Source organism: Crassostrea angulata, chromosome 9 (assembly GCF_025612915.1).
Source record: "Crassostrea angulata isolate pt1a10 chromosome 9, ASM2561291v2, whole genome shotgun sequence".
In the NCBI taxonomy this organism is placed as follows: Eukaryota; Metazoa; Mollusca; class Bivalvia; order Ostreida; family Ostreidae; genus Magallana; species Magallana angulata.
Window position 1 is genome coordinate 31,361,383 of NC_069119.1, and position 27,523 is coordinate 31,388,905.

The following is a 27,523-nucleotide window of genomic DNA, read 5'->3' on the forward strand; positions in this document are numbered from 1 at the left end:
GTTGTTTTGATCATTCGTCTACTATTTACATATATGGGAGAATTGTATTAGTAAAACATGAGGACGGTTGCTGTATCAATGTGTGAGCATGACTGTAACAATGCCAAACGGCTTTGTTAAGTTTGCGTTATCTCGATTATTTGACTTCATTTAAATTGCCCCCAGTCTCAAAGATCACCCATCGCCAATTCTATTCTCTGCAATTTCACACTTTCTATCAAGTAACATCAAACATTGAAAAAGACGTCTGCTGTATGCACTATGCTTGTTTTTGTAATGATATATGTTCTAAAAAAACTTTGTTAAATGTTTTCGTGTTGTTGCTATGAAGACATTTTTTGTTCATTGATCTTATACAGGTATGGTGCTATCTGTTGGTCTTTCTAATCTCCAGTTTGTTGACATGTCCTCGCCAAGAAACATTTTTGTAGTAGGGACTTCTATTTCCATTGGGCAAACGCTGCCCAACTGGCTGAACGCTAACATCTCCAGCATAAATACAGGTAAAACCTTCTTGATAAAGGCTTTTTAATTTATTAAGTGCTTACTTACATGTTTTAATTGATGTTGACGTCAGAATGAGAAATTGAAGATATCATCAATGTAGGACACATGAATTAATTCATCGTTGTCTATGGAATTGCGTTTTTGTAATTGGCTACTCCTCTTAAAAAATGTTTGCTAAGATTTTTCTGGCTTTCGTCTGGTATAGGAATTACACTGTTGGATCAGATCATCAACGTTTTACTGGGCACCCATATGTTTGTTGCTGGGATTGTGGCCTGCTTTCTGGATAACACAGTGCCCGGTCAGTTTTATACCTCCGACTCCTTACTACGGCCTCAACCCTGAAAAATTCACTTATCCTTAAATTCATCTTCTCTTCGTCTTTGGTGTTTAAAGGCAATTTAATGGATGTGAAGAAAACATAATGTTACACATGTATGCAGTATTGTTCTATTTTGATATGTGATAATCTATTAGAAGCTAAGGTGTCCTCTTTAGATGACCTTTAGTACGTATAAAATAAAGAAAAAAAACCCACTGATCATATTGAAAATGTTTATAGTCAACTGTGATATTTTTCACATTCCAGAACGAATGATCTTTTATTTGAGTTAGTTGGAATTTCAATTTTTCTTATATAAAAAAAAGAGTATTCTTCAAAATACATGACTATAAATGAAATGTTCTAAATTGTAAAAATATTGCTTAATATTGAAAAAATGTTTATATCAAAGTTTGGAAAGGAATGTGGCTGAATAGAAATAAATAATATGTTCTTAGAAGCTAATTAGAGTGATAAATTACAGTCTGAATTTTCTGATAAATTTTCTTAACGCAGTCCATTTTGTCTCATTTTACAAAAGAAGGAAAAAAAAACCACATTGTTTTTATAGTATTTAGATTATATGAGGTCAAAGAATAAATATGTGTGTTAATTGTGATGTGCTTAATATATATATTGATGCGTTCATATATTCTTTTAAAATGAATTGTTGCTTCGTATGGCATACAGTTATCTGAAATTATAAAATTAATGTTATAAAGTTATCACAAAGCTGCAAAGTTTTAATGTCTGACATATACAAACATAACTTTGACTAAAAAAGTGAAGAAATATTTTTAATGGTAAAAAAAAGTCCAAAATTTTCTTTGCTTCACCAAAAATCTACATGTATATTTCTTTAAGCCATAGTTCATAAAATGATGAAAAATCAAAACATTGCAATATCTATACCTCTGATAGGTAATTTGTGTGTTTAAAATTTTTGTTCTTGTAATTTTGTACTTCATTACTTTCCGACACCGACACCTCGCACCCTGTAGAAACAATCTGAACAAAGCTGAAAAGAAAATGAATATATCCATACACATATATCTCTAACATGCTATTGTTAACGGTTTGTTCTTATTGTAGTGTATATCTGCTCCGATAATAAAGTATTGTTCTTTGTTAATTAATTATAGGCACACGAGAAGAGAGAGGGTTTACACGCTGGAAGAAAAGCACGGACATTCTAATGGAAAATACAGACTCTAATGTGTATGATTTTCCTTTCTTCCAACGTTTTCTCAACAGATTGTCTTGGACCTCATACATTCCGGTGTGTCCTGCCTTTCAATCAAAGAAAAAACGGGAAAACGCGATACAGCAGACACATTTTTAGTTTTCTTTAATGTAGTCCATCCATTACTAACATATTTAGTCTCTAATAAATTTTTAATAATAAATGTTCATATTTAATTTTTTCTTAAATTTTGAATATTAACAAATTTATCCCAATTTGAAGTTAACATTGAAGTCTATGGGAAAAATGCATTTTTAAATATATCTTTATAGTACAAATAATTTTTTTTCTCAAAAATCTCTTGGTAAAAAGCGAAAGCTTTCCTTTTCTTTGACATTGCTAAAACAGTTCATTATTTACCATACATATTTTTGATAGCTGAATTTTTTTATAAATTTTTACAAGGGACAGACATCTCTTAAAAAAGTTCCAAATACAAAAAGTTTATTTCATCGACTGCATACATATTCCAGACTTTGGTTTATGTCGGACTCATAATTGTTTAAAAATAGATATTCAACATAGTTCATACAAATCAAATTTGTTAAATTCGTCTCAGTTATGGATGGAATACCTTTAATATTGTTATTTTTTTTTAAGAAATACAAAGCTAGTTACAATTGTAAATACTTTATAACTTAAAATAGAGTAATAACTGGTTTGAACAAGTTTGAAATCCGCCCTTATTACTGCTGAATATAATTCATTGTGGCTTAATTTGTATTCATCTGTTAGTAAACATCATCAATAAATATTCTTTGACATCGATCAAAGAAGAAGCGTTATTGTTGTTTTTACAACCATACAATTTTATTAGAGATTTTTACACCAAACTAACCTTATAAAAGCTGACTCGCACAAATTAGAACACTTTTTTTGGGGTTTTTTTAAACCTCTAAATGACTCTTTTGTATCAAAGAGGCAACACAATCGGACGATAAATATCTAAAGTAATAGATACATGGTCATGTTTTAATCAAGGAAGAAAGATTGATTCTTTGTTCATTATTGGGTTATAAGTTTAGTTGGAGCGTTAACAAAGTCAGTTAAATCCCAAAGGATTTGTGATAGATTTGATCACGCCCCGACCATAATTATCATCTCATCTATTTGAAGAAAATGTCGGTATTACTTATACGTTCAGCAATAGTTCGACTGAATTCTTAATCATCGATACATTCTTTAACATAATCATAATTTCTCATATCTATGCAACCAAGCTTGCTCAACAACGTCATTTCTGTCAATAATAACATATATGGACTATTCATTAAAAAGTGGTTGATGTTTACTCAAAGACAAAGATACTTGAGCATGTAAATGCATGTGCAAATATGTCTCTAAATAAACAACGAAATAGTTGTTTCTGGCATGGATACATTATTCAATTTCTTTTAATTTCGATTCTAATTTTTGTAAATGTGACTGTATATTTATCAAAATAAATGAAACTGTTTGGAATTGCACTTGTTTATAAATAATGTTCGTAGAAAAATACCCAGTCGCATTCATAAACACTTTCTTAAAAGATATATATTATTGATTCTTTAAACTCAATAGTATTCATTAATAATTGCAATAAGTGACACAGTAACCTATATTAATTGAAAAAAGAAATTCGATATGAAACATGGATCTTTTCTTTTAAACCCTTTTTTTTTTTAAAATCTGTACACAGAAACTATGCCTCGAGTAAACTCAGGTGACCTATTGCTATCCGTGTTCGTCCGTCGTCGTGCGTAAACATTTTTACATTTTTAACTTCTTAAAAACTACAAGGCTGATTGTTACCATTTTTAGTGTGAGGCATCTCTATGGTAAGAGGAATCAAAATTGTGCAACCAATAACTCTACCACCCCCGGGGCGCCACATGTGGGGCCAAATATGCAAAAAAAAGCCAAATTTTCAAAAATCTTCCTCTCTTCTCCTACACATGTGAGGAAAACTCTGGTTGCATAGTTATGATGTCCATGAAGCCCTCAACCGAAATTGTGAAATTCATGGCCCTAGATACCTCTTTGGGCCAAGGTTCTAAATGGTGGTCACGGCTGAACAAAAGTAAAATTTTTACTGTAATAGGGTCCTTGCATAGTTATTTGACAAATTGTACAGTACCCGCAACGTTATTTTTTACAAGATAAACGATAGGATAGGATTCACGCACGATAGGATAGCATTAACGCACGATAGAACAGTATACACGCACGAAAGGATAGAATTAACGCACGATAGAACAGTATACACGCACGATATGATAGGATTGATACACGATAGGAAAGGATAAACGATGTTCATGATAAACGTATGATCGCTTTAAACGATATTTACGAACAAACTGATAATGGCTGAATTTGAGAGAGAATACGTACAAATAAAGATTTACGTGGAATTTCTTTTTTAATCAGTAACAATTCCCGAGTTGTTAATCATCGCTGCATCATTTATAGAATGTATAAAAATGACCAGTTCATTTTTTTTCAACTAAAATTATGAGCTTTAATGATCAATAAATTTTCTGTATTGTTAAAATTGTTTTCATTACCGAACACCCTAGCCGATCGCCGCCAATATATCAGCCCGAGATTAAATCACTCAGAAAATAGCGGGTTTAATTATATAAATCCAACTCTTGTATAAAGTAAATATAAAATCTATCATAAGTACATTTCCTTCTGTATAAGAAAATGATGCATTAAAAACGAATTATTACAGACAAGTTAAATAGATATTTACGCAGATACACATTCCGCGTACGATTTGTTAACATTGTTTTCATTACCACACACCCTAGCTGATTGCCGAGAACATTTTAGCCTGAAATCAAATATCACACGGAAAATTACGGGTTCAAAATACAACTCGGGTTTTAATTAAATATAAATTATATCATTAATAATTTTGTTTCTGTAAAATATGATGCAACAAAATTATATTGCATGAAAGTTAATGTTTACGCAGGTATACACTCTGCGTACGATTTAATCTATTCGATGTACAGGTAAATATGTTACCTTGTTCCTAAGAACTTCGTTTGTTCATTTTCAATGTTAATAGTTATGATTTATATATAATTTTGGTTAATTTTGATCTAAAAAATTTAAAAATTAGTATCCTGACGGAATGTTGGATAGGATTTTACAATTCTTGTTCGATAAATATTCGCAAACGGCGCACCGAACGAGTTGCAACTTAGTAATAAATTTACTTGCTTATGAAAAGGCAGAAACGATGAACACGATAGGATAAACGGAAGAATTGTTGAAATTAAACGATAAACCTGATAGGATTAACGCACGATAGAACAGTATACACGCACGATAGGATAGAATTAACGCACGATAGTACAGTATACACGCACGATACGATAGGATTGAAACACGATACGATAGGATAGGATTGTAAAAAATAACGTTGCGGGTACTGTAACTATAATAGTACTTAAAAGAAAATGTTCTAATATTTTCACTATATATTTCTTTGTTAATCTTTGAACCCCTTCTGAGGCCCAAGTATTAGTACTGGGGGTCAAGGCTTTCACAATTCAGAATCTTCGCAATTTTAGGATGCTTGTATAGTAATCTCCGAAACTGTACCTCCGTATGTGTACCTCTTGAAAAGAAGATTTTTAAACATTTCTCTTACATATTTATACTTCTATGTTACATTTTTAACCCCACTATAGGCCCTAGTGTTTTTCTAGAGGTCACGGCTTTTACAATTAGAATCTTCACTATTTAAGGATCCTTGCATAGTAATCTCACAATCTGTATCATTGTAGTTCTCGAGAAGAAGATTCTTCTCCTTTATATTTATATGTTAAAGTATATACGGCCGCGCGTATGTTGAGTTATATATTTGACATAAATTTGAGTTAATATTGACATAATGCTTCTTATAATTAGACGTTTACCGACTCCATGATCTGTCTTTTTCAAGTTATTTGTCTTTAAATCTTGCTATACGTCTGATGAATATTAATGTGAGCAATTTTGTTTAACGCCACTGCGTATGAGTGGGGGAAACCCCGGCATAGATAACACGACGGAAAACAGTTTGCATTTTTTTTGAATTTTTCAATCTGTCAGTTTTTCATGTTTTAAATTAGATGCGTCTTTATTAGATGATACTCGAAGCATTAACATCCCCATTATGATTAATGCAGAGCGATATGAAACGGTTAACTATGTGTAATTAAGACATAAAACAATCCTAGCGTCATTGGCACGGTGAACGAAGTAAATATGTCTCCTTCTCATGAGATATGCATGTACTGAAAATGTATTCATTTCTTCCTTTCAAAACTTTATCTATACGAAAATCTACTTGTTCTCGTAACTTGTAAAACATTGTAAAAACATGGAACGCATGAAACACGAACCTTACTAGCTAAACCATTGCAACTTCATGATATATTTGATGGAAACTTTAGTTCAATTCGAGTTAAACCCTATTCCACCTCTACATGTTCTCCGATGACAATCTTACCTTTGTTCCCTTTGTTCCTATCCTTGTCAGCATGTCAATTGCTCTCTTTCCTTGCCGAATATACTATATTATATCAGAACTCATACAGACCGCTCTATTCACGGTTGGGATGGCTACGATCGCCCAGTCTGTTATAGGTACATGTATAAGGTGGGGTAAGTTTTTAACAATCATTCAAATATAGCCTACTCAAGCTGTTTAATGACAAGAAGCAAAACAAAATGTGACTGTATAGCCTTGACTATATCTCTTCTTAATAATCCATTTGTTCGTGGTCATTATGTTTCGCAGTCAGTTAATAGGCTTCATTGCATTCGTTGTATACGTGTATGCAAATGTCACAAAGCCGTCCCCAAGGATTTTTTTAAAAAAATGCATGTAGAGTGAAAGTGGTGGCATGAAAGGTTTGATAAAGGTTGCAGAGGCGCGATGCAGACATTGTATCTCTGCTTTTCAAAAGTATCATAATAGGTTCTAGGTGTGCAGAGCAGGACACTGAGAGATGAAAGTGAGTAGTTAACTTTGGAATCATTTATATTCGTGAGGGTGGATGTTCTTGGGTAGCGTAAATTTCCCTGGTTCGTGGGGACGTAATTTCGTTGGTAGTTTAATCAGGATAGATTTAATAAAATTTTAATATTAAACAAATGATTGTGTGTAGGTTCGTGGTGATGTAAATTCGTGGGCAAGGATAACCGATGAAGGCACCGGCTTTGCCCCCCCCCTCCTCTAACAATGGTGATTCCATTGTAGCCTGAGGAGTGGGAGGTGACTGGTATGGCAGTACCGAGGGGACATGAACGGTAGAGAGGAGAAAATGAGTTTGGGTGTCATTGAGTGAGGATGTTTTATGACGGCGAGGATTATACCTGCGTTTTAGATACAGTAACTGTGTTTGCTGTGAATCCGCCCATAAACTTGTAAAATTTTAATACAGATATATAGTTATTAATCACTGTCGTTGAAAAGGGGGATCTTTGTCAAAGAAATAAGCGAAGGCGAAATTTCTCACTTTAAAAGTACATGTACCTGGGGCCTGTTTCATAAAGCATACCAAGGACTAAGTTATATCTTTGGAAAGAACTTTTTCCTTAGTTCATTACTTACCCGTTTCACTATTCCAGTCTTATCTTATGAAATTCTTAAGTTATGTTTTAACTTTATGACAGGTAAATTGATGTCTTAGGAATAAACTTCACATGGCGACAGTTTATTTTATAATGAAATGAATTACATGCACAGTAAAGTTAAACAAAAATACAAGAAAAAACGAACCATTAGGACTTGTTCACTTTTACTTCTTAACTGAAAACTTTAGAACTATTAAAATAAACATATAAATCTTCCATTTATTTCTTTTGTGTAGACTTTTAATTTAAACATTTTTTAAAGATTATCTGGTCGCATGCGCAGAATCGGGTATTGTTATAGCTAGTGCACTGATGATAAAGTAATTGGTCATGCCCGAGAATCACTGATATCTTAGATTGTTTGATAAAAAAAGGAATAAAGACTAAATAAAACTCAATTGCACAATGACTGGATGATTTGTCCTATTCCTCCACCAAATAAGCTGAAGAACGAACATTTATACAATCAAAAATTAAATGTCTTCTCTGTCTTTTCTGTCTTCTCTGTGTCATTTTGACACAGTTTACATTTTTTATTTACTTGACTGTTCCATTTGCTTAGATATAAGTTATTACATAAAATGTTATTAAGAAGTTTGTAATTAAATTCTGCTATATTTTTTTTTATCTTCCATTGATTTTATTTCATTGAAATAGATATGTTCCCATTCTGACTTTGAGCTAATTTGGAACTCGTTACTTAATTATACCCCCGCTCCGAAGGAGAGGGGGTATACTGTTTTACACTTGAGTGTCTGTCTGTCCGTCTGTCTGTCCGTCCGAAACAAAAATTTCTGTCGCATTTATCTCAGCAACTATCGTTTGACGGGTAATTTTTACTGCCGTGATTTTTTACGAATTTGTCATAAAATAGGGTGATTTGAATTTTTACGCGTAATTTTTTAACGAATTGGACATGTCCGTAAAAATTAAAATCATCTGTGGTAAAAGGGGGAAGAATTTTACCATGACGTTGTTACAGTTAACACACATACAAATCAGAAAATCGTTTTTCTGTTAACGATTCCTTATATTTATGATTGTGTTTATACATTTACCTTTCTTTATATGTGATATACACTTTACTTATTCCTATTTATCTGGGTATCATCATTGCTGTACACCATGTGCTCGTCTCAGTTCGATTTACCGGGAAAAAAAGAAACACAACTCCATTTCAATTTTTTTCTCTTTTTCTTTCTCTCCCAACCAAAAAAAGACATCTAGCTAATAACGTGGCATTATACGTAATTTTAAAAACTACTCAAGACTGAATAGAAAGATCTGAACTGTTATCACCACGTGACCAAAAACGCTCAAATATACCTACATGTACAGCCGTCAGGGACTGAGCTGAAGGTCATGTACATTACTCTCATACGTACGATGTAGAAAATTTACGTGCGGCGTTTTTTTAATTCTGTGAAAATTTACGCGTTTAATTTTGTAGGATTTATAAAACTCTTAAAAATTAGTAAAAATTAGCAGCACGTAAAAAATACCCGTTATACGGTTTATATCGCAGATGCTTGAAATTTTTACATAGTGTTTGTTAAGGCATGCCAAATTTTAACACACTATTTGTTTTGGCATGCCATATTGTGGAATATATTTTTGTATCAATCGGACGTCAACTTCCTGTTAAATGACGACTTTGCTTATTTTTTAACCAAAATTTTCAAACAAAATTTCGTCAAAGATTTCTCAGCAACTATTTATCGCAGATGCTTGAAATTTTTACAAAACATGTGTATAGGCATGCCATATCGTGGGATATTTTTTTGTACGAATCGGGCGGCAACTTCCTGTTAAATGACGACTTTGTTTATTTTTAGCCAAAATTTTCAAACAAATTTTCCTCAAAGATTTCTCAGCAACTATTTATCGCAGATGCTTGAAATTTTAACACACTATTTGTATAGGCATGCTAAATTGTGGGATATATTTTTGTATCAATCGGACGTCAACTTCCTGTTAAATGACGACTTTGTTTATTTTTAGCCAAAATTTTCAAAGAAATTTTCGTCAAAGATTTCTCAGCAGCTATTTATCGCAGATGCTTGAAATTTTTACACAGTGTTTGTTAAGGCATGCCTACCGTGGGATATATTTTTGTACCAATCGGACGTCAACTTCGTGTTAAATGAGTACTTTGTTTATTTTAGCCAAAATTTTCAAACAAATTTTCCTCAAAGATTTCTCAGCAACTATTTATCGCAGATGCTTGAAATTTTAACACACTATTTGTTTAGGCATGCCATATTGTGGGATATATTTCTGTACCAATCGGATGCCAGCTTTCTGTTAAATGTCGACTTTGCTTATTTTGCATATACACATCAGAGCGGGGGTATCACTAGTGAGCATTGGCTCACAGATATCTTGTTTTTACTGTGAACATGAGATTTGAAATTTCTTATTTTTTAGTATGGAATAAAAAAAAATTGGTGTTCTGTTTTATTGAATCAATTATCAATCTCTATATGAATGTAGTCTGTTTTTGAAAAATCAAAGTTCTTTTCATATTTCCTAAATACTTTTTGAAGTATGGTATATTCACAAAGCCAATTACTTTAAAATTTGTTCTGTTTAACAGTTGCAAAATCACCTTAAAAGCAGCATGGGTACCAAGATTATTATAAACAAAACATGCCATAAACGACTTTGTAAACAGTTATTTCAAAGAATTAAACATAGACATTCGTTTTATCTCAATAACATCAGAAATATCTATTAAAAAATTCGATATTGTTCAAAAATTGCCCCAATTCTACAAGGAAGTTTTTTCGTGTTTCAATATTTGCAAAACGAGGCCTGAATTTAAAACAACAGAATGATTTTTGAAGCAACCTATTTGGTCTAATAACCCTTTTGCTTACAAGGGCAAAACTGTTTGTTTTAAAAGTTGGATAAAAAGTGGAATTTTACTTACAAAACATCTTTTCAATATAAATGGGAAACTAAAATCCTTAAGCTTTTAATTTTGATTCAATATCTATTAAACCTATTCCTCCGTCTTTTATATCCCCTACCCCAGTATTTCTCTGTATTCTATCATGGTTGTTCCATAGAAAGTTAAATATTAATCTATTTATATTTTTGATATAGTTTTCTTCCGGTAATTCTAGTATTGTGGATAAGTATATTAATTTAGGGACTGCTAGAGTATTTATTATAGAGCATTTACCAGAAAGTGTTAATTTTCTTTTCTTCCTAGATTCAGATAGTTTTTCTGTGTCATGATAGACTTTCATTCAATTTGTTGTATAACATTCTGTTTTGTCGTAGCTTAGGTATATGCCTAGGCATTTTACTACGTGCTTTGAGACATTAATTCCGCTTACGGTATCGTATTGATCTTTTAAAGTACCCAAAAGTATACATTCCGTTTTGTTTAAATTAATATTTGACCCAGCATGCTTACCGGAGACCTCTTTTGTATTAATTGCATGTGCCAAATATTCAATATTTTTAAGGTCAGCGTCATGTCATCTGTATGTTGTATATTTTCAATTTCTTTATCTGAATTTCTGTGTTTAAACCCCTGAATATTTACCTTATTCTTAATTTTTGCAGATAGGATTTCAGCTACAAAAAGATATACTAGGTTATCTTTACTAATTAAGAAATGACTAAAAGTCATTAAATTAATAACTTGCCCTAAAAATGCGAGATTATGGTCCAAATTAATTAACTAGACGATTCATTTTAAAGCTCCGGCGATCGAGATACATTACTCTAAACTAAAAACTTAGAAATTATCAAAATATACCTATACGATTTTGTATTTCTTCATGATCAGTTAATTTCTTTGGTGTAGACTTCTATTTTTTTTACATTTTTTTTAGATTATCTGATTGCACGCGCACATTGATAGCGGGTATATAGTTATAGCTAGTGTACTGACATTAATTTAATTATTCACGCCCGAGAATCACTAGTCTCTTAAATAGTTTGATAAAATCGGGAATAAATAATGAAAAAAATACTCAGTTACAGATTGACAGGATGAATTGTCTTATCCCTCCAAGAAATAAGCCATTCTTTTACCAGAGATATTTTATGTGCCTTTTTTGTGTATGTGTGTATTTTTAGGGGGGTGTTAATTGATTTTTTGTTCCGGATAGGGGTAGGAATGACCGGGAAGTGTTTTGGGAATGTCGACGCAAAATCCTTCATAGGAATGCTGTTCTATATAATAATGAAAATCTTGCCTTATATCCTCATTTTTCTATCACTGGGAAGCGTTTTAGGAATGTCGACGCTAAATCCTTCATAGGAATGATGTTCTATATAATAATGAAAATCTTGCCTTATATCCTCATTTTTTCTATCAGCCGAGATCTACTGTGGTCTCATTAATATTCAAGGGTATCGATTTTCGTGGATAAAGTGAAAATCACACTTTCAAGGATACGTAAATTCGTGGCCAATGACCTTATCAATACAAAATATTAGTAGAATTTGCAGTTCAATGAATATTTAATTTCAAGGATAAACTTAACAACGGTATCAACGAAAATTGGAATTGAACGATTATTGATGAAACCACTGTATTTCTTTGCGAATTTCTATTTTTTTCTTTTTGTAACAGCAAAACAAAACAAAACACACCATTTTTATATCAATTATTACAAGAGAACTAGCGTTACATTAAACTAAGTTTAAAAGTTCCACATCTGTCTATTTCAAATCCTACATGCCACTGAATATGATTATTGTGTTCCATTTGGAAGATACCGTATGATACAGTAAAATCATCTTTGGATATCTCAACGGTCGTTTTTAAATTTAGGAATAAGCATATCTGTATACGTTAACACATGCTATTTAAAATGGACTAACTAGACAAAAAAAAAAAAAACTCGAACATTTATAAAAATAACAAATTATTGCAGTGACCAATGTTTTCCATTTACGCTGTCCAAATAATATTTAAAGATAAATAACGAAATATATTTATATTTAGCTAAATAAATAATAGTACAATCAATGCATTCACTCTTATTTAAAGAAATATATAAACTATAGGGATTTATTAAGTAATTTTGATCTACTCGTGTATGCATGTGAATGTAAAAATATCATACACAATTTCAGTACATGTACATAGACACTACACTATTTACACTCTATTTACACGTTTTACTTGTTTCTAGGCGTAGTAAGGGAATGGATTTTTACATTCACTTAAAAAGTTTACATTGTGTCATATTGAAAAGATTTTAAATGAACGATATTAATTTAGAATTAACAATATGATATATATGAAAGTGTCTTACATTGTATCTTAAGATAAGTCAACTGCGATACGCTAAGAAAGTTTTGTGAAACAGCTATGACTAATCTTAGGAACTTCCTAAGATATAACTTAAGCATATCTTAAGTTCTATCGTAGGAAACATCTTAGGAAATTTTTGTGATACGTGCCCCTGTTCTTTTACGAAAGAAATTTTAGGTGTTTTCTATGCGGTGGGGTGAGGGGTTGTTTATTTCAGTTTTTGTTGGCAGGGGTAGGAGTGACCGGCAATTGGTTTAGGTATGTCGATGCTAAATCATCCTTGGGAATGCTGTTTCATTAAAAAAAATTGTTGCCTTTTATCCTCGCTTCCTCTATACGCAAAGATGCAATTATTTGCAATGTTTCCTTTTGTTAAAAAAACCCATATTCTTATATCAACCGTTACAAGAAATCACGCGTTACATTAAACTTAGTTTAAAAGTTCCACATCTTTCCATTCTAAATCATACTGCATGTGAGTATCGTATTTCATTTTGAAATATACCGTAAGATATAGTAGAATTATTATATTTGGATATCTCAACGGGTATTTTAATTTAGGATTAAGCATATCTGTATATGTTAACACGGACTTTTTATAATGGACCAACTAGATAAAAAATGCTCTCGATCATTTGACCAATATTTTCAAATGATTCATGCTGTCAAGAATTACATGTACATGTAGCTAAAAACAAGAAAGATACTGCGATCTCTCAAATTCAAAAAATACCGTTTTCAAAGAATATAAGGTTTAATTACGTAATTTTTATCTACCCGTAAAGGTAAAATATTATACAAAATTTCAGTACATGCACATAGGCACTACACTATTTGCACTCTATTTATACGTTTTAGCTTTTTTTTTCTAATTTGCTTCTAGGTGAATAAGGGAATGTGTCTTTACGTTTACTTAAAAAGTTTAAACCAACGCAATATTGAAAAGAATTTACATGGTCGATAAAAGTTTGACGAAATTAACGAAATGATTTAAAAGTGACCTACAATATATCTTAGGATAAGATTTAGTCAACTGCGTTATGCTAAGAAAGTTTTGTGAAACGGCTATGAGAAATCTTAGGAACTTCCTAAGATATATAACAGGCATATCTTTAGTTCTATTTTAGGAAACATCTTAGGAAATCTTTGTGAAACGGCCCCAGAGTACTTAGTGAATAACTGTAAAGACCCAGTCCCCAAGTGTTGAACTTTAATTTATTCTGCAAACTTAGCATGTGCCGTGTGTGTAAATTTTAAACGAATTTTTCACATTTTTATTCTATTTTTTATCGTTGTATAGGCTTCCGATCATACAGGGTGCAACAGCTGCCTTCCTTATACCTGGTATTGCATTAATGTCCCAACCAGAATGGCGATGCCCTTTTAATGAAGAAACAAGCGGTATGATTTATCTTATCATCGTTGTCATAAATGCACGCTATTCTTAGATACACATGCGTGCATTAGAATTTGTTAATAATTGACAAATCAAATTTTTATTTTTCTTTATATACAGCTTAATTAATACAAAGTGAAAACCTTTCCAGATGATAGATTTTAATTGATTATGATGGAATAGATCTTTTCAGTCTAGGCAGTGTGCACGTGATGCATTGCTGCTCATTCCTTGCTTTGTTATAAATTTACATATTATTAATATTTAGGATTAAGGCAAAAACAGCTGCAAAATTGTAGTTTCTTTCTAAATTTATCGAACGATGATTATGCAGGGATTATATTTTACAAGAAAACTTTGAGTTTATCTGAAAAATATAACTTGCATGTAATAAGGAAAATTGTGTTCAGATTAAAAGAGGGAGAAATCGATGCCGAACCCTAGTACGTTAAAAAATCACCTTATTAAAGGTAGATAATAAAACACCTAAAGGGAACGGCTGAAGAGCATTTCTCCTTCACTGAGCTGAACAAAATATCAGTTCTACATATTTCATTAAGTTTCAATGTTTTTATTTTGCAATTCAATGATCTGAGTTGATAGGCAATGACACCATAAACTTACCGGAAGTTGGAAGCCAGCAACACAGGTTGCTTTGGACAAGGCGACTCTCTGTGGTAAGTGTTATAATCATAATATGATAGGGTAGGGCCAAAATTGGGGGATCAAGTTTAACATAGGAATATATAGAGAAAATCTTTAAAAATCTTCTTCTCAAAAACTATTAGGCCAGGAAAGTTCAAATTTGAGTGGAAGCATTCTCAGATAGTGTAGATTCAAGTTTGTCATAATTATGGTCACCGGGGGTAGGGTGGGGCCACAATTGGGAGATAAATTTTTATACAGGAATATATAGAGAAAATCTTCAGAAATCTTCTCAAAAACTATTAGGCCAAGAAAGCACAAATTGGCGTGTAACCATCCTCAGATAATGTAGATTCAGGTTTGTTCAAATCATGGTCCCTGGGGCTAGGGCAAGGCCACAATTTGGGGATAAATTTTTACAGATAGAGAAAATCTATAAAAATCTTCTTCTCAAAACTATTAAGCCAGGAAAGCCCAAATTTGAGTGGAAGTATCCCCAGATCGCATAAATTCAAGTTTGTTTAAATAATAGTCCAGGGGTAGGGTGAGCCACAATGGTGGACGAATTTGATCATAATTAAGGCAATTGTTGCTCAGGTGAGCGATGTTGCCCCTGGGCCTCTTGTTCATCATCTACTTCCGGTGATCATTAATTTTATTTAAAAGCGAAAAGAAGAAAGATCTTCATAATTTTTTTATGTACCTTTATTACCATCTTTACGATGTACACAAAACTAAATTCGTTTTTATTTGGATTTAAGGTGTCCGGATCACTAATGGTGGCTTCCGTTTTCCAAATGTTTCTGGGTGTGACAGGATTGGTTGGATTTTTACTAAGATTCATTGGTCCGATCACAATCAGTGTTGTGACGTCATCCATATCGCTCTCTCTTTTCCCCATTATAACGTCATATGCACAAAAGCAGTGGTATATAGCTTTTGCGTAAGTTGAATGAGTTTATCAGCGTTAAATAATGACTTTCCTCACTGATTGTTGAAGTAAAATTCAATTCATTATCATTGAAAGATAGAGATTAAAAAACCTATCACTATAACTTTTCTTGAATACGTGATGAATAAACCTTCTATAAGTAAACTGTAATTGTTGAAATTCTTAGTCCGGTGTGTTTTACGTTGAATATGCGAGAAGAAAGGTTTATTAAGTGAAAATTAATTCACCTACTTTCCCATTTTTTTTTAGAAAACTGTATCAATTTTATGAAAATAATTCTGCTCTTTATATCAATCTTAACCAAATAACACGGGGATATATACCGTTTTTTCTAAAGAAAGTATTAGGCTACATCTGCCAACATAACCGTCAAACTAAATCTACACACTTGTATAATGACAGTCGTAAGATATCTGAGTATTGTGCAATTATTGGAGTTGTATAAAGGCAAAGAGATTGTAATTATTCTCTTCATAAACTACCTCATTTTATTTTCAGAACCATTGCCTTTGTGGTTACTTTCTCACAATATCTCAAGAGATGGAAAATCTGCGAACTGTTTCCGGTATGGAAAAATAAATGTTGAAACGTTATAAAATTTAGTTCAAATCCGTTAATCAGATAAAAAGAAGACTTAATAGGACTGTTGTTTAAACAAATACTGTCAAATAATTTTTTTTTGTATTTGTGAAAATATTCTGAACCGTAAAATTTAAATCAAATGTATCACATGGTGTAATTGCTTTTTGGCAAATTGCGTTAAAATTCAATTTCAGTTTTGGTATATTTGTGACAGATGCATTTTGTTCACAGATATTGTTATCGGTTGGTTTAAGTTGGCTCCTCTGCTTCGTGTTGACTGTAACTGGAGTATTCACAGATGATCCAAACGGCTGGGGATACGGCGCTAGAACCGATATCAAGACAGATGTATTAACGAAAACCAGCTGGTTTAGATTCCCACACCCAGGTAATTGTCTGATTGGTATTACTCGCTCACAAATGATTCCTTAAAAAGAATCAGGTGTATCAATTTGCCCATAGGTAAGCATTGTATTATTATGTTTTTTATGCAGTGAGAACTTTGTGTGAGCCTTTTATCAGCTTTTCTGGTTGTATAGAGTTATACAAGTTCCTTATGGGTGAACTCGGTAGAAAACTATGGTCTTTATCCCAGTCTGTCAATCTTCTGCCTCTTTGAAGTTTAAGTTTTTATTGAGTATGTAAAGATCACGTTTAATCAACAGATAACGAATAAACTAGTTTGTACTTGACATTTCTTTTCTAATTGGGTTTTTAGTTTATAATCAAATATAATCCTTTCCTCATTTTCTAGAAACCTTTTTAGGAGATAAAGCTATACTCTGTCCCAAGTTATTTATGCAGCATATTTGGACGATTTTAATTAAAATAAACACCTGTGAAAGAATTTTATTCAAAATCGATACAAGTGAAAATTTCCAAGATATCTTTATTAACACTTATCATTTTTCATTTGAAAAAAATCACAGGAACCAAAAAAAAAAATTTCCTTCGGAGATTTTATAAAGGGGAATGCTTATATCTTTTCTCCATTCGGAACTCACTCGGAATATCACAATTTACATCTGGGTTTGCTGCAATACAAAATCCCCACAGACATCACAATTTTTAGTCGTGTATTGAGACCTGATACGCTTGAGGGGCGTTTTAAATGAGAAATCTTGGAACTTTTCGTTCTTTTGAATGAACATCGTTTGTAATTAGGCAAAATGTGAATCGATGCTATCTTGGGACATAGTATACATTCCGTCGGAAATTGGATGGGCTTGTAGGGGACATGTAATGCACATGAAACATGACGTTTAGAGGGAATGCTGGTAAAAACTTACAAACTCTTGACAACTGCAGAAGGGGAACAGATTTTGTTTGTTTATGATTATTAAAGATATGTTACCTTTTCGATTATAAAGGTCAGTTTGGATGGCCCTCCGTGAGCATTGCTGGAACCTGTGGTATGCTAGCTGGTGTTATAGCATCAGTAATGGAATCAATCGGTGATTACTACGCATGTGCATTGCAATCTGATGCAGGGAAGCCTCCATCACATGCAATAAACAGGGGTGATTATCTACTTGATTTACTTTCCATTTTACCTCAACTTCTTTAAAAGAAGTAATACTTTATTCATCAAAATACACCCAAAGTCTAATAGTTTTTATATAGTCTGATTAATATTGCGTATGCTATTTATTATTTTTAAAGGCATTGCTGTTGAGGGACTGGGGTGTTTATTGTGTGGACTTTGGGGAGAAGGCATCGGAACGACATCATACAGTGAAAATATTGGAGCTATTAGTATTACGCGGGTATATAAAGATTGCTAACCTTCCTATTGCCCGTTTCAACAACTATCTCTAGTATTTCTTCTAAGCTACTACTTTTTGTGATTGCCTTCGGCCGATCACTGTTGTGTCCATATGAGGCATACGGCAAATGCTTCCACGTGCGCACACATTCCGCTTGCATAAGTAGTTTTTTATGAAAACTTGAAGCTTTGGTTTAGGATTTTATATAACATTTTACTCAGTTTTATTTCAATTCATTTACCTTAAAAGATGCAAACATACATAAAATACAGTTCGACCTGTTAAGTCAAGAATGCACATTTTGTCTCACACGTGAGAATTTCGATCGAAAGATTCATTCAGTAATACAGTTGACCTCGATGAACTGACCTCGATCATAAGAAGATGCTCCATGAACTGACCTCGATCTATTGATGTTGCATAATAGTAGCTAGGAAGAAACAAGGTTACGTTATAATGCGACCTCAATTGCAAGTTATGATGGCAATCAATGTTTTTTAAAGTCGCATTAAATTATTTTAATACAACTCTTTCTTTGTATACGTGTTAATGCTCTTTGAAGAGCCCTACTCAGTATTCTGAAGAAGAAGAAGAAGATATTTAACATTTAATTATTAAGTTAAAAATATAAAACTAGACAAGGAGTTTACGAACGACTTTCCCCAAATTTATTTCAAAATTAAATTTGTTGACGGTTTATAATGATGAAAGTATGGTGTACAGATTCAAAATATTCTATATTTTTTAAAAATACAGTACTTTTTAAAGTATTTTACATCAAACTGATCATGTTGATTGCTTCTAGCTCTCTATATATCATTATTGCCGATCATTCCTTTAAAAGGAATACTTGTTTCTGTTACTTCTATTATTTTCTCTTTATCTATATTTGATATTGCATCCCCGTGAACAAGTACTTATCCAAAACCCTTTCCCTTTACCTCTTGTAGTCTTCCACTGATGCCACCACTTTTTTCAACAGCTATGTCTACGACATGTGCATATATATTGCACACGTTTTTGTTTCTGGTGCGTCACCTTAATATCATCAATGTTTATTGTTTAAATGATCATATTGAGGATCATTTTTCATTGAGCCACTTTCATGTATGTACATTGAACAGGTTGCAAGTAGAACCGTCAGCTTGGTAGCTGGGTGCATTTTTATGATAATGGGATGCATTGGGAAAGTTGCAGCTCTATTTGTAACTATTCCTGAACCTGTGCTTGGAGGTTTATTCCACGTGACTTTAGGTAAGACTTATGGCTTAGAAGAATAGACATTTAATATGTGTTACGCTGTGACCGTTTGGGCAAACACACATATTCATCTTGCATTATTGTCTACTTCATAACCCAGACTTGTCCACCCCCCCCCTTTCCAAAACAAATCACTTTCTCTCACATACATGTACTTAAACCACGAAATAAGCAACTTCTAAATTGTCCTACTTTTAACAATCTTCCACAATGTCTTAAACAAATTGATGAGATATATATCTGATTTATTCAAAGTTGGTTGTTTTGATCAATCGTCTACTACTTACATATATGGGAGAATTGTATTAGTCAAACATGAGGACGGTTGCTGTATCAATGTGTGAGCTTGACCGTAACAATGCCAAACGACTGTGACTTCATTTAAATTGGCCCCAGTCTCAAAGATCACCCATCGCCAATTCTATTCTCTGCAATTTCACACCTCCTATCAAGTAACATCAAACATTAAAAAAGACGCCTGTTGTATGCACTATGCTTGTTTTTGTAACGATATATGTTCTAAAAAAAACTTTTAAATTTTATGGTGTTGTTGCTATGAAGACATTTTTTGTTTATTTATCTTATACAGGCATGGTGCTATCTGTTGGTCTTTCTAATCTCCAGTTTGTTGACATGTCATCGCCAAGAAACATTTTTGTAGTTGGAACTTCTATTTCCATTGGGCAAACGCTGCCCAACTGGCTAAACGCTAACATCTCAAGCATAAATACAGGTAAAACCTTCTTGAAATATGTTGTTCAAGTTATTAAAGGGGCATGGTCAGGATTTTGGTCAAATTTTATTTTTCTGTTTTTATTATTTACAATGCTTTAGGAATGCATTTCTAGTGATCAAATGAAAATTGGGTGCCAGTCGATGAATTTTAAGCAAGAAACATGGCTCACAATTCTTCATCATGTAAACAAGGCTCGTGTCCTGTTTTTGTTTACATAGGTTCAATATACCAGTAAGAAATCTTTTTCAATCTTATTTGTCTATCTTCTTATTCATCTTAAGCATAAATAGTTACTAACGATTAACACATTCATTTGAGGTCTAAAACTGGAATTTTCACTTCAACATTCAAAATGTAAACAAAAGCTTTGTTAACATAGTGAAGAATTGTTAGCTTTGTAACTCGCTTATAAATCAACAAATGACACTCAAATTTTGGTTGCCTATTAAAAGCGCCTTACTGAAGCAATGTAAACATTAAAATCGAAAACATAATTTTTGACCAAAATCGTGGCCATGTCCCTTTAATTAAGTGCTTACTTACTTACGTATTTGCTGTTGTTGACGTCAGAATAATAAATTGAAGAAATCGTCAATGTATTACACATAAATTAATTCATCGTTGTCTTAAGAATTGCGTTTTTGTAATTGGCTACTCCTCTTATAAAAATGTTTGCTATGATTTTCCTGGCTTTCGTCTGGAATAGGAATTACACTGTTGGACCAGATCATCAATGTTTTACTGGGCACCCACATGTTTGTTGCTGGGATGGCGGCCTGCTTTCTGGATAACACAGAGTCCGGTTAGTTTAATACCTCCGACGCTCCACAACGGTCTCAACCCCCCAAAAAACACACATATCCTTAAATTGAGTTCCTCTTCTTCCTCTTTGGACTTTAAAGGCAATTTAATAGATAAGAAGAAAATATCATGTAATACACGTAGGCCTATGCGTTATTGTTTTATTTTGATATTCCATGTGATAATCTATTAAAAGTTAAGTTGTCCTTTTTAGATGAATTTTAGTACGAATAAAATAAAAAAAAAACCCACTGATCATATTGAAAATGTTTATAGTGATAAATGTTAACTTTCCAAAACGAATGATCTTTTATTTAAGTTAGTTGGAATTTCAATTTATTTTAACTAAAAAGAATATTCGTCAGAATATATTACTATAAATTAAAACTTTTAAATTGTGAAAATTTTGCTTAATATTAAACAAATATATCACAGTTTAAAAAAGACAAAGTAGCTAGATAGAAATAAAAAAGTAAGTTTTTAAAAGCAAATAAGAGTAAACAAGATATTGTAGTCTGAAATGTCTGTATCCATTTTCTATTAATTTTCTATTTTGTCTCATTTTACAAAAGAAGAAAAACAAGAGGCCCATGGGCCACATCGCTCACCTGAGGAACAAGAGGTATGATAAAATCAGCTCAATGGAGTCATAATACAAACTATCTGGACAATGTACAATAATTCATGTAAATCCTGTATAAATAAAATCCATTTTCCCCTGGATATTCTTATGTTTATAATCATTAGTCCCTTTTCTAACAGGATGATTTTATAGTCATATCATATGTTGAGTATTGCAGATCTAAAAAAGATCCATAACAATAGTTTATATATGGGATATAAACGTACATCAAACTCTGAACCTTCTCGTGAGGCCAAAGAATTGTCCTGGGGCCAAAATCTTAACAATTATAAAGAATCATCTGGCAAATTAGTTTCTGAGAAGATTTTTAAAGATTTACCCTATATATTCCTTTGTTAAACTTTGACCCCCCCCCATTGTGGCCCCACCCTACCCCTGGGGATCATTATTTTCACAACTTTGAATCTACACTATCTGAGGATGCTTTCACACAAGTTTCAGCTTTCCTGGCTGATTAGTTTCTGAGAAGAAGATTTTTAAAGAATAACTCTATATAATTTAATTCTGGTTGTAACGCGGCATTTGATTGGATAGAAAAATTTAGTTAAATTTGTATAACCTGGTTTGCACGTCACAAGACACGTCACAATGCACCAACGTACTAATTCACTTGACGTTACGTTTGAATTTTGAACAGATTTATATCATTTTTAAAAGTAAAACGGACTCAATTTGTACAGCAAATTCCAGAAAATTAAATTATAAGGAATGAACTCAATATCTACCCAAGTTATACTCGTATAACCTGGGTTGGAGCAATTTACGCATTTTTATAATCCGCTTCGCGGATTATAAAGCGTAAATTGCCCCAACCCAGGTTATACGAGTATAACTTGGGTAGACATTGAGTTCATTTCTTAATTATTCCTATGTAAAACATCGACCTCCCATTGTGGCCCCACCCTACCCCTGGGGATCATTATTTTCACAACTTTGAATCTACACTATCTGAGGATGCTTCCACACAAGTTTCAGCTTTCCTGGCTGATTAGTTTCTGAGAAGAAGATTTTTAAAGAATAACTCTATTTATTTCTATGTAAAACATCGACCTCCCATTGTGGCCCAAACCTACCCCCAGGGGTCATGATTTTCACAAATTTGAATCTACACTACCTGAGTATGCTTCCACACAAGTTTAAGCTTTCCTGGCTAATTAGTTTCTGAGAAGAAGATTTTTAAAAATTTACTGTATTTAATCATATGTTTAACTTCGATCCCCCATTGTGGCCCCAACCTACCCCCAGGGGTCATGATTTTCACAACTTTGAATCTACACTACCTGAGGATGCTTCCACACAAGTTCCAGCTTTGCCGGCGAATTAGTTTCTGAGAAGAAGATTTTTAAAAATTTACTGTATATAATCATATGTTAAACTTCGATCCCCCATTGTGGCCCCAACCTACCCCCAGGGGTCATGATTTTCACAACTTTAAAATTTACACTACCTGAGGATGCATCCACACAAGTGTCAGCTTTCCTGTCTGATAAGTTTCTGAGAAGAAGATTTTTAAAGATTTACTGTATATATTCCTATGTAAAACGTCGATCCCCTATTGTGGCCCCTCCCTACCCTCGGGGGTCATGATTTTCACAAATTTGAATCTTCACTACCTAAGGATGCATCCACACAAGTGTCAGCTTTCCTGGCCGATTAGTTTCTGAGAAGAAGATTTTTAAAGATTTACTTTTTATATTCATATGTTAAACTTCGACCCTCCATTGTGGCCCCACCCTACCCCCAGGGGTCATGATTTTCACATTTGTGAATCTACACTACCTGAAGATGCTTCCACACAAGTTTCAGCTTTCCTGGCCGATTAGTTTCTGAGAAGAAGATTTCTTAAGAGTTACTCTATATATTCATGTTAAACTTCGACCCCCCATTGTGGCCCCATCCTCAGGTGAGCTAAAAAGGTTTAGTTTACAATTCAATAAGTGGGTTTCTGGAAGAACAGATTTTGAAAATTTTCGTAATAAATATTGACAATTTTTTTTACTTTTTTAATCTTTAGCTTTTAAGATCTGTGTACAAACATAGAATTGTGAGCAAATCTCTGTATCTTGCTTATAATTCGAAGCTTAACACTCAAATATGGTTAGTAAATAGAAATTGTAAACAACATGCACTACATGTATAACAAATAAAGAACACAATTTATATTTCCGAAATGAATCATATATATATACATGGATATACCTACATATTTCCGTAAGCGATATCAAACTCTATTTAAACTGAATAAACTAGAGAAAATGCCGAGCATCTCAACAAAACCTATTGCATTAATCTACCATTACGCAAAAGATAATGCCGAATTACCGATAGAATGAATTGTATTTCAGTACCCCTGCATCAGACTTTGCTTAATATGCGCAGGTAAACAGTTAACGTAACTGTTTGATTTACCGAAGTCTCTGATTGATTTGATACGAAAAATCACGAAATACAGACGATAGTTTCCAGGTTACAAAGCATAAATAATGAAAACGAAACGAAAATCAGAACAAGCTTATACCAACGTCATGTGTGAAAACTGTCAACGCATTGAATTATTTAGCCTCAATTTACATCACAAAATCGGCACCAATATATTTTTCATGTTTCAAAACTTCCCTTCATACGCGAACTGTTGCACAACAAGCAAATTCATCATAGTCAGATCGACCCTTTTTCGTATAATGTCATGGCTGCTTTAAACAAAGAACCTCGTTTTAGAAGTATGGAATACGAGTCTTGGTAAAATGGGTATGCAAACCCGGGCCGTGGCAAAATAAATGCCGGGGCAGATCGGCAATCGTCAATTCCAAATACGCATTATTTTGCAGCAATATCTACAGCAAATACAAATATACTAGTCCATCAAATATCCTGAAATTTTAATGAGATTGGCAGATTAATAACTGCCAATCTTTTGTTTTGCCCAGGCCAAGTCTTGCCTACCCATTTTACCGGATGCCGAGCCCGATTGAAATACGCCTTTCCTTTATCATTATTTTCGTAATAACTTCGATTTGAAACAAAATTACCCCTTAATTTTTGCAATTTATATTTTCCTTCCCATAAGGATAATTTATGCTAAACTACGTTGAATTTGCCTCGGTAGTTCTTGAGAAGAAGATTTTTAAAAATACACCCCCCTTTTTCTACATTTTCAAGGTTTTCTCCGCTTTGAATACAGATCGGACTTTAATTTTTGCAATTTATATTCGCCCTCCCATAAGGATGCTTTGTGCCAAATTTGGTTGAAATTGGATAAGCAGTTTTAGAGAAGAAGTTCAAAATGTAAAAAGTTTACAGACGGACAGACGGACAGACGGACGACGGACAAAATGTGATCAGAATAGCTCACTTGAGCTTTCAGCTCAGGTGAGCTAAAAACACATTATTTTTATAGCATTAACATTATATGACGTCAAAGAACAAGTATTTGTGGTGTTTGTGATATGCTTTTTATATATTGATGCGTTCATGCATTCTTTTAAAATAAATAGTATCTTTGTATGGCATACATTAATCTGAAATATTAAAATTAATGATATAAAATTACCACAACGCTGCAAAGTTATAATGACTGACATATACAAATATATACTGACATATATAAACATAAATTTGACTAAAAAAAGTTGAAATAATTTTTTGTGGAAAAAAGGAATTCAGTCCAATCTGTCTTTGATTTACCACAAGTATACATTTATGTTTGAGCCATATTCCATTAAATGATGAAATATAAAAACATTGCAATATTTAATCTTCTCAGAGATAAATTGTGTGTTTAAAATTTTGTTCTTGTAATTTTGGGTTTCATAACTGTCTGACTTTGACTTCTCGCACCGTGAAGAAAAGAAACAACCTGAACAAAAGTCTTAATAAAAATGAATATATTCAAACACATGCTTTCGTTAACGGTTTGTATTTATTGTAATGTTAATCTGCTCCCATAATAAAGTATTGTTCTTTGTTAATTAATTGTAGGCACACGAGAAGAGAGAGGATTTACTCGTTGGAAGAAAAGCACGGACATTCTAAAAGAAAATACAGACTCTAATGTGTATGGTTTCCCTTTCTTCCAAAGTTTTTTCAACAGACTGTCTTGGACCTCATACATTCCGGTGTGTCCTGCCTTTCAATCAAAGAAAAAACGGGAAAACGCGACCCAGCAGACACATTTTTAGTTTTCTTTAAAATGTTCTCATTTTTAAGAGGCACAAAGCTATTTTAATCCTTTTTCAACTTAAAGTAGTGTTGTAATAGTAATTAAAATAGAATAATTGGGAACCTGCCCGTGTTCCTGCTAAATACCATTCACTGTGGTTCAATTTTTATTCACCTCGTTAGTATATATCTTAAGTAAATATTCTTTTACGTTGATCAAACAAGTGAACTATTGTTTTTCTCATACATACATCTTTTTGGCGACTTTTACACCCAACGAACTTTTATAGAACAGGCAGGGCACATAAACAATAAACCTTCTTTAAAAAATATCTCTACATTTAACACAACTCTTTTGCATCAGAAAGGCAACACAATCAGTATGTTTTGTATCCAAAGTACTAGCTAGTAATAAATTATCCTACATAAGGCAAAAATTCTCACATGATAAAGAAGATGGGATATATTCCATGATTATCCCCTGATTATCCTAATATATCACAGAATTTTTTTCTTAAGATTTTTCACAATATTTTTTCCTTTTGTATATCAAAGAGGTTCGCTCCTTAGATTTTCGGTAGCCATTTTGCGTCACTCTAGTCTGACAATTCTGCATCACATATTTATTTTAGTAGTATATTTATATTTTACAATGCCAAATGAACTTTATTGAATAGAATTGTTTTAAAAAAATTACACTTTGTTTTGTGGCGGAAAGCTTTCTTGAAATAAGGAAATGAACAATTTTCATAGCTTACTAGTTTTAGAGTACTGTTACTTTAGCTTTCTAATTTTCAGCGCAGACCAAACTTTTTGAAAGTTTGTGTATTACGATATTTTCATGATGTTCTGAAATATATATTTAAACAATATTTTGATATTTTTATCGATATATTTTGCCATATTTAGCTAATATTTCATAGAAGTTAAGAAAAAATTAACTCAAATTTAGGCCTAAAATTAGCTTATTTCATGCTATATCTCAATTTTGTTAGATATGACCCGTACTTGTAAATGAGAAATTAAATGTATGTCTATTTGTACATGTTTGCAAAGTTTTGGAAAGATGACATTACAATATTTTTTTGTATTTACGTTATAATGGGATTACTCAAACATCCAACATCTGTGGTTGTGTTTATTATGTACTGGCCTTTGAAGCAACCAGTAAAGCAAAAACTTTTAAACGTTGACCTAGATTTTACTTTTATAGTCACTACATGTGTTCAACTTTATACTATATTAAAATCATTGCTAAATAATAGTTCAAACTATATATTTGTCTGATTTCTTAAAATTATCAATTTCCATATGAAATTTTAGCAAATATTTTAGGAAAATTATAATTTCTGATTTCAGCCCTATATTTCCAAAAAATGGCATATGACATGGGTCACAAATAAATGAAATTTTAGGTCCCCGACTTTATATCAAAATGTTTTTCGGATGATCGACATTATTATTATTTCAGGTGCCAACCTTGTTAAATTTAACTTAATTTGTATATTACAATAAACTCTGTCTTATAGTCATTGGTTGGATCTACAACTGTATAGATATTCAATTTCTTTCATCTTAAATTAATCGTTTAGACATGTGAGGGTTTATTTGGCTG

General features: G+C 32.6%; 2 protein-coding genes across 3 annotated transcripts in view; both read left to right on the forward strand.

The window, feature by feature from the left end:
* Positions 1–2,343, forward strand: part of LOC128163412 (solute carrier family 23 member 1-like) — a 58,504-nt gene extending 56,161 nt beyond the window's left edge. For both annotated transcript variants that reach the window (XM_052827018.1, XM_052827019.1), the window contains 3 exons: positions 360–503; positions 713–808; positions 1,972–2,343. In XM_052827018.1, the coding sequence (XP_052682978.1) occupies positions 360–503; positions 713–808; positions 1,972–2,171 (440 nt within the window). In that variant the 3' untranslated portion in view covers positions 2,172–2,343. The remainder of the gene's footprint in view (positions 1–359; positions 504–712; positions 809–1,971) is intronic.
* Positions 2,344–4,108: 1,765 nt separating this feature from the next.
* Positions 4,109–27,296, forward strand: LOC128162276 (solute carrier family 23 member 1-like). Its single transcript, XM_052825438.1, has 12 exons — positions 4,109–4,131; positions 14,270–14,370; positions 14,969–15,042; positions 15,772–15,953; positions 16,461–16,527; positions 16,776–16,932; positions 17,915–18,064; positions 18,207–18,310; positions 19,435–19,564; positions 20,160–20,303; positions 21,013–21,108; positions 25,729–27,296. Exons 1-12 carry the CDS (start codon positions 4,109–4,111, stop codon positions 25,926–25,928), a joined length of 1,428 nt encoding a protein of 475 aa, XP_052681398.1. The 3' UTR covers positions 25,929–27,296.
* The last annotated feature ends 227 nt before the right edge of the window (positions 27,297–27,523 follow it).

What these genes read in the sequence shown, in the direction of transcription:
- LOC128162276 (XM_052825438.1), top strand. Translation starts at nt 4,109, where the DNA reads ATGGTGGTCACGGCTGAACAAAA. An exon ending in GTGGTCACGGCTGAACAAAA is followed by an intron (nt 4,132 to 14,269) that starts GTAAAATTTTTA and finishes ATCGTTGTATAG; the next exon opens with GCTTCCGATCATACAGGGTG. An exon ending in CAGTGGTATATAGCTTTTGC is followed by an intron (nt 15,954 to 16,460) that starts GTAAGTTGAATG and finishes TTTTATTTTCAG; the next exon opens with AACCATTGCCTTTGTGGTTA.